The following is a 20217-nucleotide window of genomic DNA, read 5'->3' as shown; positions in this document are numbered from 1 at the left end:
GGACAACAGGAGCATTTCTGGGCTCCAGCTGAGAAGGGGATGGTGCCCTGCTACCCGGGGCTGCAAAAACACCGCGTCTGCCCCCAAAGAACTCAGACTACATAGATGCAGGATGAGATGGTAAACTGAGGCACACAGAGGGGACGGGTCACAGGGCAGAACTGGGACCAGAACCCAGAGGCCCTGAGGCTCGCACGCTCCCTCTCCAGCTGTTGCTGGCAGCAGCGAGTAAAGGCGATGCAGGAAGCGGCAGCAGAAGCTGGCTCGTATCCCGGGACAAGCTCGGGACAAGCGCTATGGGCAACCCCCCCGCCCCCAGCCCGGGCAGCCCCCCGAGTAATACCAGGGATCCCCGCTGCTTTTGACTGGGGCAAAGCAGCCAGGGGGCAGGGCCTGGCCGGCCCGATTCCCCAGCTGCCCCAGCTCTGCACGGGCGGAACCGGCTCCTCCACTGCGTCCCGCCCCGCGTAGGCTGGGCCCCCAGGGCGCCATCCCTCAGGGACCGGGGTAAAATTCCAACCCTCTGCTGCAAGCGTAGACGGAGAAGGAGACGCTGGATGATCCAGCCACGGGGTGGAGGTTGATTGACACGGCTTCCCCCCTCCCCTCCAGGGCTAGGGGCGGGGCTGGTGGTTCTGAACGCTCACGCAGCCCCTTCCCCCCGAGATCTGGGCCCCCCCAACCACCCTAGGACCAGAGGGCTGCAGACAGTCCCTGCCCCGAAGAGCTCACAATCGAAACTCCTGATTTATAGGGGTTCCGGGGTCGAGCTCCCATCGGCTCTGCTGAAACTCCCAGTCGGGGTTGCACCTGGGCTCTGGGCCAGGGCCAGGGCCCCCGTCCTTTGGCTCAGCGCCCCGCGCAGCAGCAGGGCTGCAACAGGTGTCAGGGGCCTTGTGCTGGTGAAAATGATGGTGCAAGAGGTCAGGGCGGTGGTGCCCTGCAGGGTAAAGTCAAAGCGGGCGTCAAGTAGCCCAGCCTGGCGCACCGCTGCAGCCTGGGAAAACTGAAGAGTTTTGCACCGTTTGCACGGAGAACCCGGGAGATTGGGGGGGGGGTCAGTATATGGGGGGGGCAGCCCCCCTTGTCTCATTATTAGCCCCAGCCAGGCTCTCTGTTCCTTTTCTAGACCACTCAGAGCCTCCCAGAGGGGCCCAGCCCGGCTGCCAGCCAAGCCAAATGACCTCTGCCTCCCATCCCGTGGGGGGCAGGATCGGGCCCCCCTCCGTGGGGCTCTGAGTCGAGGTTTGTGCCTGGCGCGGCATCCACCCTAGCCCGGCACTAACGCTGCCGGGTGGCAGAGGAGTTTGCGGACGGTGCCTGGCGGCTGCCCCGCCTACCGGGGCTGGGTGAATGGAGCCATGTCGCTGGGCTGGCCCACGCGCTACCTGCATAAGCTCCTGGCGCGGGCGAGCAGCACCCAGGCACCGGGCATCATGGACCGAGGTAACTGAACGGGGCAGACCAGAGGGACCCGGCGGGTGGCTGCAGCAGGGGCCGGGATGTGCATGTGCATGTGCATGATGCTGGGGGGGGCAAAGTCTGGATGCAGGGCTGGGACCCCAGTCCCGTTGGTTGCACCCCCCTGGCTGGGCTGGGCTGGGCTGGGCTGGGTGTAAAGACCTCGCAGGCTCCTACCAGCCGCTCACCCGGGGTCGGTTCTCTTACTTGCATGAGGCAGCCCAGCGCTTTGTGGTTTAGGGAAACAACGGGCGGGAGGGGAGTCTGACCTCACTAGACTCCTCGAAGAACTTAGGCACTACACTGCCGCTGCAGGTGCCTAAATCCCAGAGTCAGGCCCCTCTGGGATCCCCCTGCCAAGTTGCCACTAAGGCTTGTAGGTGCCTGAGCTTACTGCAAAAGTGTCTGTGCTGAGTAAATGTTCCCGAAGTGGCTGCATCGCCGCTTCTGAGCAAGCCCTCGGGATCTGAGTGCCTTGGTCCCAGAGTGATGCCCAAAAGTGGGTTCCTCTGCCTAACTCACCAGCAGGGCCCGCTTACAGGATCGGGCCCCTCTAGGGGAGCTCACCCAGGAGCGCTGGGGGATGGAGGATCACTTTAAACCTGGTTAAAAGTCTCAGAAAGGGGGAGGCCTGTGAAACTGTAACTGAAAAAACTTAAAACAGCAAATAGTTCTGCAGCACTTTAGAGACTAACGAAACATGTAGCTGGTGGTATGAGCATTGTGGGCACTACCCAGTTCTTCAGATGAATGGAGTAAGGGCTATAAATAAATAGCAGAGAAAGAGAAGGAAAACAATAGGGAGAAAATATTGTCAATGAGAGCGTCCATGCTAAATGAAGCTAACAGGACCTGGTGCTTAGCTTTTTATGTATTAGAGTGTGGAATGTAGCTGCCCATCCAGGTTTAAACCTGGTTGTTCAGGTCCCCACCTGGGATATGGGAAACCTCCACTTCAAGAGGAAGAGGTTGGACATGGGTGACAGGAGAGGGATTATATGAAGATTCCCTGTTCTGTTCACTCCCCTTAGAAGGGCACCTGGCATTGGCCACTGTCGGTAGACAGGATACTGGGCTAGATGGACCAAATGAAATTAATAGGTAGCAGGTTTAAAACAAACAATAGGAAGTATTTCTTCACACAGTGCACAGTTAACCTGTGGAACTCCTTGCTAGAGGATGTTGGGAATACTAGGACTTTAGTTCTTTTTTGAACCTTGTTAGATACTTTCATAGAGGATAGGTCCAGCAATACTGATTAGCCAGGATGGGTAGGTATGGTGTCCCTAGCCTCTGTTTGTCAGGGGCTGGAAATGAGTGACAGAAGAGGGATCACTTAATGATTACCTGTTCTGTTCACGCCTTCTGGGGCATCTGGTATTGGCCAATATTGGAACACATGATGTTGGGATAGAATGGACCTTTGGTCTGACCCGGTCTGACAATTCTTATGTTTGCATGATATGACCTGAGCCCCAGAGGGTTGGGTCCAGTTGAAAGGCTCTGCTAGCAAATGTGCTTATGGCAGGCACTCCTGAAGGGGCTCATTAACTTGGAAGCACTTAATTCATTGACTTCCAGCTGGGCGATCCACTGGATAAGCAATGATCCTGAAGACTCAGATGCACTGAGTGGCCACCCACATCGCCCAAGGCTAGGAATTGCTGTTTCCTGCTGTGACTAGTCATTGGCTCGTGGTTATTCAGTTTTCCCCCCAAACAATAACATTCTTTGGGGGCTTTCCAGGGATAAGGAGAAGCATGTTGCCAGGGGCATTGGGGGGCTTGAGTGTAGATGGTCACCTCTTCATCTAACCCTGTGCAAAGCCGCCTGGTTGTAACTACCTGTGTGGGCTACACCTAGCCTCAGCCCCAAGTAGGGGACAAGACTCTTTGTACAAATGGGGCTGGCTGCCTCGAGGTAACAAGCTCCATCAGAAATACCATCTAACACCAGTTCTGCCCCTAAAGTAGTTTCTGTGGTCCTGGGGTGAAATCCAGGTTGTATCACCCCCTGCCCTGCAACACTGGGTTGCCTTTTACCGTTGTAGCTCCCAGCCCGGGCAGCTCCCAACTAGCCTCAAGGCACACCTTGCGTGTGTGTACAGTTGCAGCCCTCCCTGAGCTAGCAGCCTGCCAGCAACACACCCGTCTCGCTCTGGCTTCCACCAGCCTGGATTTAATACACCCAGCACCACCCTGAGCCTGAGTTCTCCCCAAAAGCCAGTCCTCTGCACTGTACTGCCCTCTCCTGGACAGGTCAGGTATTACTGCTGGGTCGTGTCTACAGACCGGACTCCGCAGTTTGCTACTCTCACTGGACTTGCCAAACGGTCTGTTTAAACGCGGGCCAGGGTTGGCTGAGAGGTTGGTTCACAAAGGGTCGTCAGTGAATGTAAGGCCGGGAGGTAAAGCTGGAGACGACTCCAAGCAAATAAGAGTGAAAATGCTCAGCCGAGTCTAAAACGAAATCTGCCGTTGGTGTTTGCAGTGGGGCTGTAGCTGTGTGGGTCCCGAGAAGGGGAGAAGGTGGCAGCAGTTAGTGGAGTAGCTTCTGCTGGTGAGAGACACGGTTCTGAGCTTATGCAGAGCTCTTCTTCAGGGCTTGTTGGTCCAGTACCTCGTCCACTGATTAGACGCTGATTAGATTAAGTTTTGGTTCAAGGCATTCTCACCCTCTCCTCTAGCCTGCGGGTGACTTACCCTTTCCTTGGTCAGGAGTCCTCCCTGAAGCCCCAGGATGCTGGAGCCTTTGGCTTTGCCTCAGTTTCCCAGTTTAAAGCGCGGCTGCAGCACTGCAACCACATCAGGCGCTCCCAGCACTCAGGGTAAACCACCTCCACCAGGGGAATCACTAACAGCGCTGGGAGTACGGTTCCCAGTGCTGTAGCCTGGTTCACACCAGTGCTTTACAGCGCGATCACTTGCTGCACTCGGGCAGAGGTGGGGTGTGGTGTTTTTTTCACACCCCTGAGCCAGAGGGTTGCAGCGCAATGAAGTGCCAGTGTTGACTTAGCTTTCATATCAGTAGAAAGAGAGAGAACTTGGAATTCTCTGCACTCTTTTTTTTTGTATAGTTCTCTCATACTTCTGGTGATTACTGTTTGAACAAACTTTGCTTGGAGGAATAAAGATGGGAACCTGGGGGTGAAGGAGGCTCTGTGCCCTTTTTACTCATTTTCGTTGGCTGAAATTTAAATTTGCTTTGTTTTTTGCCACTCCCTCCTCACCCAATTCAGGGATCTTGCTTATACGGAGGTTGAGATAAACACGTATTCCTCTGGGGAAAGATGTGTTGAAGGGCTGTTGCCTAAGCAGGTCTGGCTGGCTTTGAAGGAGTGCTAATATTCCCTGGAGGGCTTCCTGTAATGTTACCACACAAGGGCGGCCCATCCATATAGGCGAACCAGGCGGTTGCCTAGGGCGCCAAGTTAAATGGGGCGCCAAATGGTGGCGCAATATCATTGAGGGGGTTGGAGATGGGGGCGCCGATTGCCTGGTTCGCCTAAGGCTCCAGTTGCTGGCAGCTAGTCTAGGGCCGCCCCAGTTGCCACATATATTTCGCCATTAAGTAGCACGTTATCAGTTTGCAAATGAGACCTCAGCTCGCACGGCATTTTGCACGCAGGTTATTACATCCCCGAGCCTCCTGTGGCCTGCCCAGATGAGGATTTAAATGGGATGTTGGATCAAGTTACCTGGCTCTGGTAAATTAACTCTGTCAGGCCAAAGCAATTGACCTTTAGCCATGCTGAAAAGCTGGGTTATAACTAAGGCTATAGCTTGACTTATTCAAACTGAAGCTAGGTCTGTACTAGAGCCAGAAGGTCATCTTAAGGTACACAACTTCAGCGATGTAAATAACATAGCTGGAGTTGACATACTTTAGAACCATAGAGCTGGAAGAGACCTTAGGAGGTCATCAAGTCCAGCCCCCTACCCAAGGCAGGACCAATCCCAACTAAATTAACTCAGCTAGGGCTTTGTTAAGTTGAGACTTAAAAACCTCTAGGGCTGGAGACTCCACCACCTCCCTAGGTAACCCATTCCAGTGCTTCACCACTCTCCTAGTGAAATAGTTTTTCCTAATATCCAACCTAGATCTCCCCCACGTTAAGCCAAGCTTGGCGCTGTCTCCACAGTGGGAGGTCAACAGAAAAGTTTCCCTTACTCCTCTTGAATTAAGGAGTACTGGTGCATACAGGCGAGGAAGGGAGGGGAATGCCTTCAGCATTTGATTTAGCAGGTCCTTAGTAGACCTGCTAAATCAAGCACCAGAAGATCGATCTTCGGCATGGCAAGCAGAGGCGTGGCCTGAGCTGAAGGCTTTAGATTGTGTCTACCTTGGTGCTAAGTATTGGGTTAAACTCCATGAAAAAAACTGCTTCTTTCCGATCTGCGCCACATCTGGGCTGATTTAACCACTGGAGGGTGCAGGAAATTTTATTTTTAGAGGTAGCCAGTGGCACAATTCCTGTGGTAGATGCAGTTACGCTGGGGTGAAGGTGCCTTCTCCTGGGGTAACTTATTCCTTGGCCTGTACTGACAGTGAAATCGGCATCTCCCTTGAGAGTAGGCAAAGCCTTGTTGTTGTGGAGGTGGTAAGCTGCGTCCACACTGGATACTAAGAGGGCTTTCAGATGGACTGAGTTACCACCATCCTTTTTTTTTTTTTTTTTTTTAATTTAATCCTTTTCCCCTACTCTAGACACAATCACAGGTAGTGGAGCGATGGTGGGAGATCTCCCTGCAATAAACCTCCATGCTGGACAAGGCTATAGGGCCAGGGAAAATGGTGGGAAAAATTCACCTCCGGGTTTTGTACCCAGGCCCATCTCGTGCACCTTTCTCTCTCTCTGCCTTTGGATACAGTCCACGGCAATCAGGGGGGTTGATCCCAGCAGTAAGCTGTGCGAACAAGAGCAGAATTTGTCCCCGATGTCTTGCGTAGGCGGAACCCTCCAGCAGCATGTGGAGCACTAACGAATCCTGTGTCCGGAAAGTCAGTGATTAAAGGAATAACCTGGCTCTGCTGTTGCCTGATTTTTGCTGACGAGGAACTCCTACTAAAGACAAGGGGCCTGACTCTTGTCGCCGTTCAAGGCACTTGTGCCCTTACTTCTCCTCAAGGGCGCCCGCTCTGACTAACAGCACTCCTGGTTGTCGCCTCCCTTGGATGGAGACGTGGGTCTCTCTCCCTGCAGGCTGAGGTCTCTCCAGGCTGCAGTAGCTCCCTGCTTTCCTGGGCCTGCTGGCTTTCTCCTCGGAGACTAATAACAGTGTAATTGTCACAATTATAAACTTCCACGTGGTTCTTCAGTGTTTAACTTGTAACAAAAGAGGTGCCAGATCTCAAGCCGTGCTTTTTACTTTCATAACCAAGGTAGCAAGCCCTGAGGTGCCAGGGCTCAGCCCGGGCACAAATTAATCCCTGCAGTTCTTCCTATGCAAACCTACTTACCTTTAAGGGAAAAGCGGAGGTAGTCGGAAGGCATCGGTGTGGTGTCCTGACAGATATCGTGCTCTGTCCAATGACGATAACCAGGGCATGACAAACGGCGGTGAAATCTACTCGCCAGCCCTGCACTGCGCATGCACAAGACACACATTGCGCATGTGCGCGCTGCCGGTGAACGGGGCGACCAGCTGAAATCTACTTGCCACAGGCGAGTAGAAAGAGCGATTGGTCGAGCCCTGACGATAACCATTCACCTACATGTGTGTTTGTGTGCTCCCTCACTGGCTTTGAGCAAATAGCCAGCCCAGCAGACTCCCAAGAGAGCCCCCAAGGACCACAGAATCAGACAAGATACAAAGCCCTGAGTCAGGTTTATTGTAAATGAAGCACAGTAATAGCTGGTAGGCTCTACCAGGATGCTAAGAATGTGTCCCTATAACCATGGACACGGCTCAGTCAGTAGCATGGGATGCGCTACTGCCCTCTAGGCGAGACCAAGAGTTAAGGAGGGATACCCCAACATTTAAAGATTGAGACAATCTGTGATGCACACCTTATGTAACATCTTATGAGTGTTAGCGACATATTGGTTACCTCCCCTTGTGCTTTCATGCTTGATGTTTCAGACAATATTTCTATTCAGCACTTTTGCCAAACTGTTTTATCACATGCGAGATGGGGGGTGTCCTTGTACTGTCCTGGGGGAATGTACTTACACGTTCCCTGTGTTTAACTTTAAACAGTGCTAGCAGAACCAATGCCAAGTTCGTGTCTCAGTCCCTGACTTACAGGCAGGGTTCTGCTTTGACAGGGTCTGCCCGTTACTCAATATAACTCTTGCTCACTTTGGTTCAGGCCTGAGGCCTGACACCAGGCCCGTGTTTCAGGCTCTTGCTTTCTCTGGCACAAGTGTTGTAGAGAAAATATGAAAAAACAAATAAAGAACTTGCCTCTAATAAGCTTCCCAGAGATCACCCTTCCAGTGTAGACTGGGGCAGGAGCAGCTCTTCCCAGACCTGCCCCCCCATTTCAAGTTCATTGTACTTTTTGAACAAGCCATGGCTCTGAGTCACTCCTTTATCTAGCTGGGTTCTTTGAAGGGACCTTGACCAGATAATTCGTCAATGGATCTCCGCTGAAAGTGCAGCTTCTAAAGCCGGGGTGGGGAACCTCAGCCCTGGGGGGCTGGATGTGGCCCTCAGCTTGCCTGGATCCAGCCCCTGAGGCCCCAGCATTTGGAAGCCTGCACTGGTGCTTCAGCTCCTCATTCCTCCATGGGGCTGGAGCACACAAACTCTACTAGCCTGGGCCCCCCACGGCTGTAGTGTACGAGGGAAATGTGGAGAATGTCTTTCTCCTACTCAGCCAGGGGCCACTTTTTTTGTGTTTGTTGCTTCTCACTTGTGTGCAGCCCCGACCCCAAAAAAATTGCCCACCCCGTTCTAAAGGCAGGGGAGCTCGCAGCCTCGCCAGGCCCTTGGGCATAGTGTGTGGGAGGAGAGGAGAGCCTCATCTCTTGGGCAGATGGGGCTGGGGGCACCCTGTCCTCAGTACTGCATATTCCCCCCCGCCCTCGGTGATTTAAAGGGCCCAGGGCTCCAGCCAGGAGTCTTCAGCCATTTTGAATCACTGGGCCCCAAGACAGTTGCCCACTTTGGCCGGCCTGTCTAAAGGCTACATAGAAGTAGGAGTCATTTGCATTTCCCTCCACCTCCAAATATTTCCTGGGAAATGCACTTCCCATGTATTGTCCCAAAACATCCTTTGAAATTTCTAATACCTTCCAGATATTGGCTTGGTCAGGACCCTCCTCCCAGAGCAGTGGCTGCCTTCCGCTCTACTCTGCGCTGGTTAGGCCTCAGTTGGAGTATTGTGTCCAGTTCTGGGCACCGCATTTCAAGAGAGATGTGGAGAAATTGGAGAGGGTCCAGAGAAGAGCAACAAGAATGATGAAAGGTCTAGAGAACATGACCTATGAAGGAAGGCTGAAAGAATTGGGTTTGTTTAGTTTAGAAAAGAGAGGATTGAGGGGGGACATGATAGCTGTTTTCAGATATCTAAAAGGGTGTCATATGGAGGAGGGAGAAAACTTGTTCATCTTGGCCTGAGGATAGAACAAGAAGCAATGGGCTTAAACTGCAGCAAGGGAGGTTTAGGTTGGACATTAAGAAAAAGTTCCTAACTGTCAGGGTGGTTAAACACTGGAATAAATTGCCCAGGGAGGTTGTGGACTCTCCATCTCTGGAGATATTCAAGAGCAGGTTAGATAAATGTCTATCAGGGATGGTCTTTCTAGACAGTATTTGGTCCTGCCATGAGGGCAGGGGACTGGACTTGATGACCTCTAGAGGTCCCTTCCAGTCCTAGTATTCTATGATTCTATCCCACAAGAGTGCAGAAACATTTGCATACCCGGGGCTCCCCAGAATACTTGAACGTCCATCGGTCGAGTGTAACGTAATTCCAGGCTTGCTCAGGAGATTGTCACTTTCTGATTTACACAAAGGCCCTTTGATGCAGCGGTGGCCTTGGCCATGCAAAGGGCATGTGTGTGTGAAGTGCAGTTTCTCCCTGAGAATAGCAGCAAGGTCCGTTAATGTAGCGGGGAATCCTCTGACATGGGGCAGATCTGCGTCAGCCTGTGGATGATCCCTTGATTCTCCAACGGTGGCTCCATCCCTGTGAGGGGCGAGCCATATGCCCCACGTGTGGAGGAGGAGCCTTGTAAAGGGGGGGTGGAAAATGACTGCTGGTGTCTGCTTTTTCCTAAGCACACGTCATTTCCTACAAGGACCTGAAGGCGCTGATCGCCAACGGGAAGGCTCACATTGTCGACGTGAGGTCGCCAGAGGAGGTGGCAAATGGCCATATCGACGACTCGCTCAATATTCCAGGTGAGGGGCTCCTGTGGGTGCTAGCAGCCACCGTTTTGATTAGGGATGTTAAAATATGTGTAATTAAGTAACTGTGTAACGGATGAAAATTTCAGCAGTTGCATGGTTACACATGGGGTGGCAGCCAGCTCTCTGGGAGCCGGTGCACGCAGGGAGCCAGCTTTTAAGCCAGCTCCCCGCACATACCTGGAACCTGCATGTAACTATGAACGTTAACCTAAGCCCAGGCTCAATGGTTAAACATTTACACGGTTACACTTTCACATCCCTAGTTTTAATTGAACTTGAAGGGGTGTTCCCCACTACAGAGCAACACAGTGTGTCTCAGACCTGGGTGAGAGCAGTTAAGCCCAATGGTCAGAGCCAGAATCAGGAACCAGGAATCGGAGCCAAGGATCGGAGCTGGAGTCAGGACCGGAGCAGGATTGAAACACGGCTGGGCACCAGTGTTGCCAGTAAGCGGAGCACTTGGCGGCTGCCCAAGGGGAGGTTCAGGTGCCGCCCAGGTGATTAGCACACAGCCATCGGCAGGTGTTTCTCTTGGGGGTGCAGATGTGCACATCAATGCACAGAACAACATTTATTCTGCACATGGATGGAAAAAAATTGAGAGAACATTGGTGGGCACAGGAGAAATCACAGCTGCCATAGAAGCATGGAGCAGCTGGTGAGTCAGCCCCCTGAGGCTGAGTTTCAATGCCAACTCTAGTCTCCATGCAGCCAGTGAGTGGTCCAACTAATCAGGCAGTTCAGCTCATTAGCCTGCATGAGGGCTGAGCCAGGCAGCCTCAGGTCAGCTACAAGGACTCCATGGTCTTGTCAGTCAGCAGGGGGCGCTTTTCCCTCCCACTCTCCAGGGCGCCAAGGCTGCTGTGCTGGGGAAGTGGCATGGAACCAAAGCTGGATCATTGAACACTCGAATGGGCACAGGTTACTGCCCCCAGCCCTCTTAATGCCACAAGCTGTTGGGGGACCTGGGCAGCCAGCAGACAGTGTAAGCAGTTTTGGAAAGGCAATGCCTTCCCTTGTCTGTATTACCCACCACCCATTGACTTATATCCCTTTACAAGGCACGTGGGACTTGTGGCTGTCATGCTTAAACTAGGGATGTCAATATGTAGTCGTCAACACGATTAACTGAAATCTGGGTTAATCGGTTAATCCTGTTGACTGCACACATCCCCCCCCCCCCCTTGTATCAGAAGCAGCAGTGGGGGGAGCTGGTGCATGGGGGAAGTCAGCTTTAAGCCCCCCACGAACACCGGATCCACCTGCCCTCACCCCTGTTCCATGCTGCTGCCTCTGATATAGAGGCAGCAGCATGGAAGATAAAGGGGCAGGCAGGAGCCAATACACGCAGGGAGCCGAAGCCCATACAGAAGCAGTGGTGGGGGCAGGCAGGAGGCAGTGTTGGTGGGGAGCCGCCTTAAAAGCTGGTCTCCCCCAGCACTGGCTCTGCGGTGCTGCCTGCCCCCTCCCTCCTCCCCCCCCTTCCCCCGTGCTGCTGCCTCCTTCAGCATAGGTGCCGAGGGGAGGGGAGGCTGCCACCCCACACTGCTGCCTCTCTATCAAGGGCAGCAGTGCAGGGCAGCAGGCAGAAGCCAGTCTGCAAGGGAAGCCAGTTTTTAAATCGTCTCCCCTTGCAGACTGGCTTCCGCCTACCACCCAGCACTGCTGCCCTTGATAGAGGCAGCAGCGCGGCGTAGCAGGGGTTCCCTAGGAGCGGGGCCAGGAGCACAGTGGCTACTGGCCCTGCCCCCAGGGACTATCGAATAGTTGTATAACCACTAAAATTGATGTGGTTTCATGACTATTGAATTGCATGCTGTGATGGCGTGTTGGGGTTTTCCCCGTCTCCTGCACCCCCGTAATGGCACAGAGAGACTCCACCAGCCAGTAGAATAGAGGGAGTTTATTGCTGCTCCAGGATACAGCACAGATGTAATCTGGTTCCAGGGCAGGCCTAGGATGCCTCAGCCCCCCTTGAGATGGGGGAGACTGGGCCCCTAAATTCTAGCCTCTTTCCCAAGGCTGTCTCCTCCATGCTCCTATACAGAAACTAACTCACCCACTTCCAGCCCTGCCCCCAGCCAGGGCTGCACTCCCCTTCTTCCCATTGTTCCGGTCCCTAGGAGATATCTGTCTGACAAGTTTCGAAGCCCCCTTGCAGAATGACTCATCCCCTGCCCCGCTGGGCTGTGCTGCAGCCAGCAGCCAGTGGAAGTCACTCACAACCCACTGCCCAGCATAGCAACCAGCAAGGTACACACACTACGTCACACACGCTATCTAACGTCCCTACATCCCTAGCTTAAATACGAAAACACCACCACCTGTATTTATGGAGCCGTGCAAACTTCCCCCACAATCCTCTGCAGGGTTTTAACTCAGCAGCTTCAGCATCAAGACACAGAACTTTACCACTTGCGCTAAAGGAGTAACTCCATTAGTTGGTAGGAGCAGTAGGCTTTTACCCTGCCTGTAGTGGACCAACTTCTAGAAGGGATGCCAGGGTGTTACACCAGCACTACTGATTGCGATCATCTCTCCCCCTCCCCCAGTGGCGGATGTCGAGGAAGCCCTGAAGATGGACCCTGAGACATTTAAGATGAAGTATATTGTGGACAAGCCGCGGCTGGATGACGAGAACTTGATCTTTCACTGCCAGATGGGCAGGAGAGGCGCTCAGGCCACGGAGACCGCCATCAAACTGGGCTATACCAAGTGAGCCTGCCCCTCCCCCTTGAGCCTGGTACCATGGGGCACTAGACCCTCTGGGAGATTGTGAACATGCCAGGGGCACTGCGGGTTTGGGGGCAAGGGCTGTAGGTGGTTAAAATGTGCTGGGTCCTATGGACTCTACCCCTTCAGCACCCCCACCCCAATGCTCAGCTTTAGGGTTACTAACACAGGAATTATTGGGTCTGGGGGGGAGGAGGAGGAGAGCTCAGAATACTAGTGTATTCTGGGGTAAACCCACTGGTTGGGGTGATACTCCATATCCGTGGTGGGTAGCTTGCAGCCTGAGAGCTGCGCCTGGCTTATTGGTGTTCTATACATGGCCCACAAGACATTTTGTTTCCTGTTGCCCATGCGCAAGGTGGCCAGATCCCGCTGGTTTCCTCCCACGTAGGTTTTTTCCTACCGGTATCACCCAACTGACACACACGTGAAATAAGGCCGTGCGAAGGGAGGTGCGTGCAGGTTGCACACAACGTTGTGAGAGCCGTGCGCGCCCCTGCATCCAATCGCAGCGCTGCTCTGGTTCATTTGGCACAACCCCGCAAATTCTAGGGACGCCAGTGTGACGGCACGTTGGGGGTCCCCCGTCTCCTGCACCCCGAAATGGCCCAAACAGACTGCACCAGCCGGTGGAATAGAGGAAGTTTATTGCCTCTCCAGGATACAGCACAGCACAGATGTAGTCTGGTCACAGAGCTGGGCTAGGATGCCTCAGGCCCCCTTGAGATGGGGGAGACTGGGCCCCTAAACTCCAGCCCCTTTCCCTAGGCTGTCTCCTCCATGCTTCCAGCCAGCAACTCACTAACTCTCTTCCAGCCCTGCCCCCCAGCCAGGGCAGCATTCCACTTCCCTTTGTTTCTCCCCATGGGGGGTAGGCTGGTTCAACCAGTATGGTACCTTTGCATAATAAGGTTTTTCCTGCTGGGTCTTGCTCCAGTCAGCTGAGGTCGCCACAGCCCTAGCATGGTACCCCCACGACGTCACAGCCAGCACAGTGAGCAACTGGTGAGACTTGGTTATGACAATCTCACGGCTGACTGAGGCCCCTTTGTATCACCCACTCACTAGCCTACGTTGCCCATGGCTGCTCCACATTCCCACCAGCGCGTGAAAGACCAAGTTGGTCAATCTTTTAGCGTTCGATTGAGTGGGTTTAGTGTCAATTGAATGCCGTGAGCAGCCTCCGCCAACGTCCAGTACTCATTCTGCGAGGACGCTACGGCAGCTCAGCTTCAGGTAAGCTGAATCCAGGTATGCATCTTGCGTACCTGAAGCTGACCCACCTGGACCAGTCCTGAGAGATGACAGATAATTTCCTATTTAACTCCATAGGGTACGTTTCCATGGCTACCTTGATTCCTCAGGGACCTTTCGAATTCATCCGTATGACTCTATGCTGACGACGGGTTTTCTCTGGGTACTGCTGGCCCTCTGATGTTCTGGTCCCACTCGGAGATTCTGGCTTTGTGACTGGGCTAGATCAGATTCTTCTACCCTGCTGTGGCTTGGCCCTTCCATTTTCCATTCTGAATCCCTGTGTCGCTTCCTGTCTCTGCAGGGCCCGTAACTACGCCGGCGGCTACAAGGAATGGTCTGAGAAGGAAGGGAAGTGACGTGGGAATGGCTCCCCCAGGGCAGGTGACACTCCACGCCCAGCAGCTGGCTTTGCACTGAACTCCTCCTTGCTGCAACGTTCTCCCATTGCTGCTGACAGCCGGCGCTGGGGATGGAATCACCGGTGTCTTGGTGGGCTGTCGGCTAAATCTCCTGCCTGAGAAACTGCTGCTTGGCTTTCTCTCAAGCCCAGAGTCTGCACCTGCTCCTAATGTAGTCACTCCCCCTGCTCTCGATAGCACTGAGGGGGTTCCGACATTCGATTTTACTGGGAGTGGGGAGAGAACTGCCCACCGTTCACTCCATCTCCCCCGCCTCCTCTGGGAATCTGGGACCCCATCCGTACGCTTCCCCTGGACAAGCCCTCCGCTCTCCTCGCAGCTAGATTTGACAGTCATTTTGCTGCCCACTTCGTTCTCCAGCTGGAACTGCCACTTCCATCTGTAGCCTGCTGTTTCTATAACATGCTGGGTGCCCCTCAGCCATCTCTGTCCCTGGGGGACTTTCTCAGCACCCGCACCTAGAAAAGGGAGCTCACTAGCGTTTCCGCCACTACACCACGTGGCCCTGATAAAGGCTAGACAAGGGCTCTGGGTCAGCTGCGTGTGATATTCTATTAAACCTGTTTACAGTTTTTGTCCAGAACGGTGTTTCTCAGCCACTTCACCGGGGCGAGCCCTTATTCCCATTCATACAAATTGTATGGCATCCCCTCACGTTTTCTGTCAGAATAAACAAGTCTTATGCCTGACCATGCTTAGGGCTGGCCTGAATGCAAAGCTTGCATTGGCAATGCTACCTCTCGGGGGTGTAAAAAATCCACACCCCTGAGAGATGCAACTATGCCAACCTAATCCCCAGTGCAGGCAGCTACACTGCCGGAAGAATTCTGTGGGCCCAGTGATTGCCTCTAGGGGAGCAGAGTCATCTACAATGCTGAGAGCACCTCTCCCGTCGCTACACTGAGTATTTACACTGAAGTGCTGCTGCTGGGTTGTGCTGTTAAATATAGATGTACCCTGAGGCTATGCCTACACTAAGAGTTCTCATTTGCATGAGTAGTGATCTCATTTGCATATTTTCTGCCGATCCGTTTGTTTTGCGCTGGGGGTTTTCGCACAAACACAAGCAGTGTGAACTTTTTCTTTTTGCGCAAAAGCCCCTTTTTCCGCAAGATCGGTATCCGTCCACGCTGCTTGTTTTTGTGCAAAACCCCCAGAGCAAAAACACATTGGCAGAAAATATGCAAATGAGATTGTGACATGCAAATAAGTCCCTCATTAGCATATTTTTTGCCGAGAAACTCATAGTGTAGACATAGCCCCAGTGTTTAGAACGGAGGTGTGGAGAATACTGGACATTGGAGGTGGGAGGAGCAAGACTTCCTTTGGCTTTGATCAAGGGCGGGCCACCTGCAGCCCATTGATGTTTTATGTGTGGCCCACAAGACGTTTTGTTGATTGTTGCTCACACATGGGGTTGCCAGATTCTGCTGGCTTCTGTCCACATCGGGTTTTTTTTCCTGCCAGTATTACTAAGTGACATGCACATAAAATAGGGATATGAAGAGTTAACCAATTAACTAGTAAGCATCACTCTTAACAGGTGATGCCTACCGATTCATTAACCCTGCGGGGCTGGAGCAACTCCCTTCCCACTATGGGCAGGGGGCTGTTCCAGCCCTGCAGGGCCCACCACGGTCAGGGACTGCTCTGGGCATCTGGAGTAGCCCCTGTCTGCAGAGTGTCCGGGTGAGGGGGCCAGGCAGGGGCTGCTCTGGCTGGGCTAGAGCAGTTCCAGCTGGGACGGGGGAACGGCTCCAGCAGGGGTGCTCTAGCTGGGCTGCAGCAGCCTCCCCTTAACTGGTTAACCAGTTAACTTCCCATTTAACTGCTGATCCAATTAAATGGGATTTTACATCCCTAACATAAAGCAAGAGCACGTGAAGTGAGGTGTGTGCTCATTGCACACAATGTGGTGAGAGCCGTGGGCACCCCTGAATCCTTTCAAATTGCTGCTACAGTTCTATCAGCACCTCCTGCAAACTCTAGGCGCACAAGTGCAGTGAGAAAAACTACCCTTTCCCAAGAGCCTGTCTTCCTATGCCAGGAGGCCATCTTGGTTACGGCAACCTTGCAGCCGATTGAGATGACGGAGGGCCACTCATGCAACCCACTCACTAGCCTCGGTTGCTCATCACTGGCTTAGATTGTAATAACATTTTCAACAAGTCATGACTAGAGATGTGAATGACTAGTCAGCTATCCAATAAGCAAATGCTTATGGGATAATTGACAAACTAATTGACTAGTTGCTTTCACCCTCTTGCTGCCTGTGCCCGTGCATGCTGGGGGACGGGGACGGGCTCACACCTCACGGGTGGGCCTGCGCATGTGCCCTGCACCCGGGAGCAGCACCAAAAGGGCTTGGGCCGGCCCTGGTTGCCAAGAGTCTGGTTTTGAACAGGACAGTCCAGTATTTGAGGGTTCTGTCCTGGAAACAAATTGAGAAAATACCAGACATAAAATGAGGCTGCAGCAGGCCAAATGCTCAACCTTGCCTGGGGACTCAGCTGTGCCCACCAGATATGCCTGGATTTGCATTGTCCAAGCACATGGACTAAGGGCATAAAACAGAACACAGTGGCTCCATGCTGTGTATAAGAAGCTGGATATGAGTCAACAACAGTGGGCCCTTATAGCCAAGAAGGCTAACGGCATATTAGGGTGCATTAGGAAGAATATTGCCAGTAGATCTAGGGAAGTGATTGTTCCCCTTTATTCGGCTCTGGTGAGGCCACATCTGGAGTGTTACAGCCAGTTCTGGAGCCCCCATTATAGTAAGGATGTGGACACATTCTTCCTTTTCTAATAAGGAAAGTGTGGGAGTTCACCTATAATGATGGGAGAACCTCTCACAGCCCTGATCTTGGCTGAAAATGTCCAATGCTCATGATAATGCATGGTTCTGCCACATATTTTCCCCCAGATCACGAAAATAACTAATCTCTCTGTGGTGTCTATAGACTGGGGGTGAGCGTAACAATTCTACCACCGGAGTGTTGTGAAGCTCAGGAATCCATGTATAAAGCTTGTAGCAAAGGGAAAAGTATTCTGTATTTTTTTAGCTTGTCTGTCTAGCAATGACCATCAGAGGTCAGCATGCCCTCAAGGGTCAATTTGCTCTACATCCATAAGTTCCATTGTGTTCAGTTTACATCTATTTTTACTGAAAATGCCCTGGATTTTACAAACAGCATTATTCTTTTTTTTCTGACTCCCACTCTACTTTTTATCATTCCAATAGATAAAAACTTGTTTTATTAGAAAAACACAATATATTGCATTATCAATGTATATTATGATCAGACATTAGTGGGTGTATATATGCAAAGCTGCCTGTTGAAGTAAGGCCTCAGAGGGGTAGCCGTGTTAGTTGGTATCTGCAAAACAATGAGCAGTCTTGTAGCACTGTAGAGACTAACAGATTTATTAGGGCATAAGCTTTGTGGATAAAACCCGTGTCATCAGATATGGGGTTTACCCATGACAACTTATGCCCTAGTAAATCAGTAAGTCTTTAAGGTGCCACAGGACTCCCTGTTGTTTTTGTTGAAATAAGGGAAGGTGTAGTAGAAGATGCACGCAAAAAACAGACAAGCATGCACACAAACTCTGATGTGTATGTGCATCTGAACAAACCACTGAATCTCATAACTGTCTGGTTAGTATTGACCGTGTGAAATGTATATAGCAATATGGTGTGTGAGGTAACAGGATTCCCCTAAACCTTTTGGAATCTGCCAGGCACCCAGGGGCAGCTCCGTGCATGTGCCGTGTGCATGGGATGCGGCGCGAGCCTGGGGTGAGGGGTTGCGCATGCGCTGGGTGCTCAGGGTTCAAGAATGGCTTGGGCTGGCCCTGCTCGCTAGGCGGGTGCACATAAATACCCCGGCAGATGCCATGGGGACCAGTGCCCTAAAGCAGCATTTCCCAATGGAAGTGGGGTGGGGGGGAACAGTAGAATCCCTGTGCTGGACTATCTGGCTGGTAGACACACTCATGCAGCCAGAGCACATTTACCAGCCAGGCAGTTCGAAACTACAAAACTGATACATCTAGTAATAATACAACTTACCTACTGAGAAAATACCAGACATGATAAAACCTATGGGTATGTCTACACTGCATGGCCATCCCGTGTCTACACAAGCCACCCATTATGTTAAAATATTTTTCAAAACATTGGGCGCGCTATTTTGGCATCCTGGTAACCCTCATGCCACGAGGGTTAAAGGATACCTCGAAATAGCACGTCATTTTGAAATTTGGCGCTGTGTAGATGCACCAAATTTCACAATAAGCTATTTTGATATAGATTTGAAATAAGATACACAATTTGTATAGTGCAAATTGCGTATTTTATTTCAAGTTTAGGGTGCTGTGTAGATGCACTACCAGGGTATTTCATTCTACACAGACTCTTTGTATGTCTACTACATGGCTCTGTTGCCATGAGAGAGAGAGAGAGAGAGAGCCATGTAGATTAGTTTACTAGAGATACCCAAATGAAGCAGCAGTAACTTCGACTTAGTGGAATTTCAAAATGGTGACCGGACGGAAACATGCAAATAAAGCCCAGGATATTTAAATCTTGGAATGAGGAGTAACAGTTAATTCGAACTAAGGGGTTTATCTCGGAATCCCGCTTCTCTGCCGCGTGTAGACGTGGGCAGTTACTTCAGGCTACTCAGTTTCCAAAATGGCGACCGGACGGGACTATGCTAATCAAGTGCAGGATATTTAAATCCCACGCTTCATTAGCAATTTTGGTTGCCCTCATTAGCCTCCCTAGTTCGAACTAGGGGGCTAGTGTAGACATACCCTATGTGATCTCTGTCTGGTTTGTAATTATTTCTGTCTTCTGTATAATTAATTTTGCTAAGTGTAAGTCAATTAAGGTGGTGGGGTATGATTGGCTAGTAAAATTATACTAAAAAATTGGTTATGGAATAACTAAGCAGGACTCTGGTTTAATTATATTAACTGAGGTCCAAAAAGTAATAGAAGCAGGAGGAAAGAAGCAAGAGGTTGGAAGAAGACCAAAGGGAAACAAGAAACACCAAGAAGAAAGGGGAAGACCTGGAAGAACTACTCCCCTCCAAGACACAGCCTAAGAACAGAGCTGCCAGGCTTCTGCTGCACGACTGTAACATGCAGCAGCTAAGATGCAGAGAGACTGACCTTGCCTGGAGGAAGTCTGCCTGTACCAGGATTGCTTAGCATGTGTTTTCTGCTTGTTTGAGATTTGTCAATAAATAGAGGATAAGAATATTAGTGTGTGATGCTCTTTCATTGGCTAAAGATCCTGCCAACCCATGGGAAGTTACACCCTGAGCCCTAGGAATTGGGGAAGGGTGGGAGTATAGGGATAACATATTAAAGTATTAAAAATGATTCCCCCAAGTGGAAGTGACTCCCCATAATTTGTTCCCCACAACTTAAAGTCTAAGTAGCATAAGTTTGTTAAGTAGAAGCATATAAGTGTTTAGATTTATTCTTGTTAAAGTGTTTAGATTTAGCGTTATCAGGCTTGATGAGTGTTTAGATTTATTATTATTATTTGTTAAGATTGTTAAATGTTTAGATTTATTACTATGTAGCGAGAAACAGCTCCCCTCTGTGTCCCAGGGCATGCTCAAGCTTTTGCAAGGGGCTGCTTGAAATTGACATTGCAGGGATACATTGTAACAATGCATTGTCAAGCCACTAACTGCTCTGGGAGCCAAGCCCTGTAATTGACTAAGGGCATTGTTACACAATTGACGCCTGTTCTCTTCGAAGCATTGTGAAGCAATTAACCCTAATCGCAAAAGTGAAACATTGTTGTAACTATAACAGTAACTAACTCAGCACTCAGAGAGAATGTTTTAAGAAATGCCACCCAGAAGCTTTTGTGACTTTTTGTAACTACAACTCTTGCATATGTAAAATTATTATTATACAAAATACTGTATGTGAAACATTAATTAGGGAATGTATGTAAGAGA

General features: G+C 51.3%; 1 protein-coding gene across 1 annotated transcript; it reads left to right on the top strand.

Annotated features, from left to right (window-relative positions):
- Window positions 1-1287: 1287 nt before the first annotated feature.
- TSTD1 (thiosulfate sulfurtransferase like domain containing 1) lies at window positions 1288-14813 on the top strand. Its single transcript, XM_006115218.4, has 4 exons — window positions 1288-1446; window positions 9690-9812; window positions 12374-12536; window positions 14113-14813. Exons 1-4 carry the CDS (start codon window positions 1362-1364, stop codon window positions 14165-14167), a joined length of 426 nt encoding a protein of 141 aa, XP_006115280.3. The 5' UTR covers window positions 1288-1361; the 3' UTR covers window positions 14168-14813.
- The last annotated feature ends 5404 nt before the right edge of the window (window positions 14814-20217 follow it).

This window comes from Pelodiscus sinensis, chromosome 22 (genome assembly GCF_052426305.1).
Source record: "Pelodiscus sinensis isolate ZL-2025 chromosome 22, ASM5242630v1, whole genome shotgun sequence".
NCBI lineage: Eukaryota > Metazoa > Chordata > Testudines > Trionychidae > Pelodiscus > Pelodiscus sinensis.
This window is presented reverse-complemented; position numbering and strand designations above follow the sequence as displayed.

Coding starts and splice junctions, on each gene's coding strand:
- TSTD1 (XM_006115218.4), top strand. CDS start 1,362: ATGTCGCTGGGCTGGCCCACGCGCTACCTGCATAAGCTCCTGGCGCGG. Junction 1,447..9,689: donor ACCGGGCATCATGGACCGAG/GTAACTGAACGG, acceptor CTTTTTCCTAAG/CACACGTCATTTCCTACAAG. Junction 9,813..12,373: donor CGACTCGCTCAATATTCCAG/GTGAGGGGCTCC, acceptor CCCCTCCCCCAG/TGGCGGATGTCGAGGAAGCC.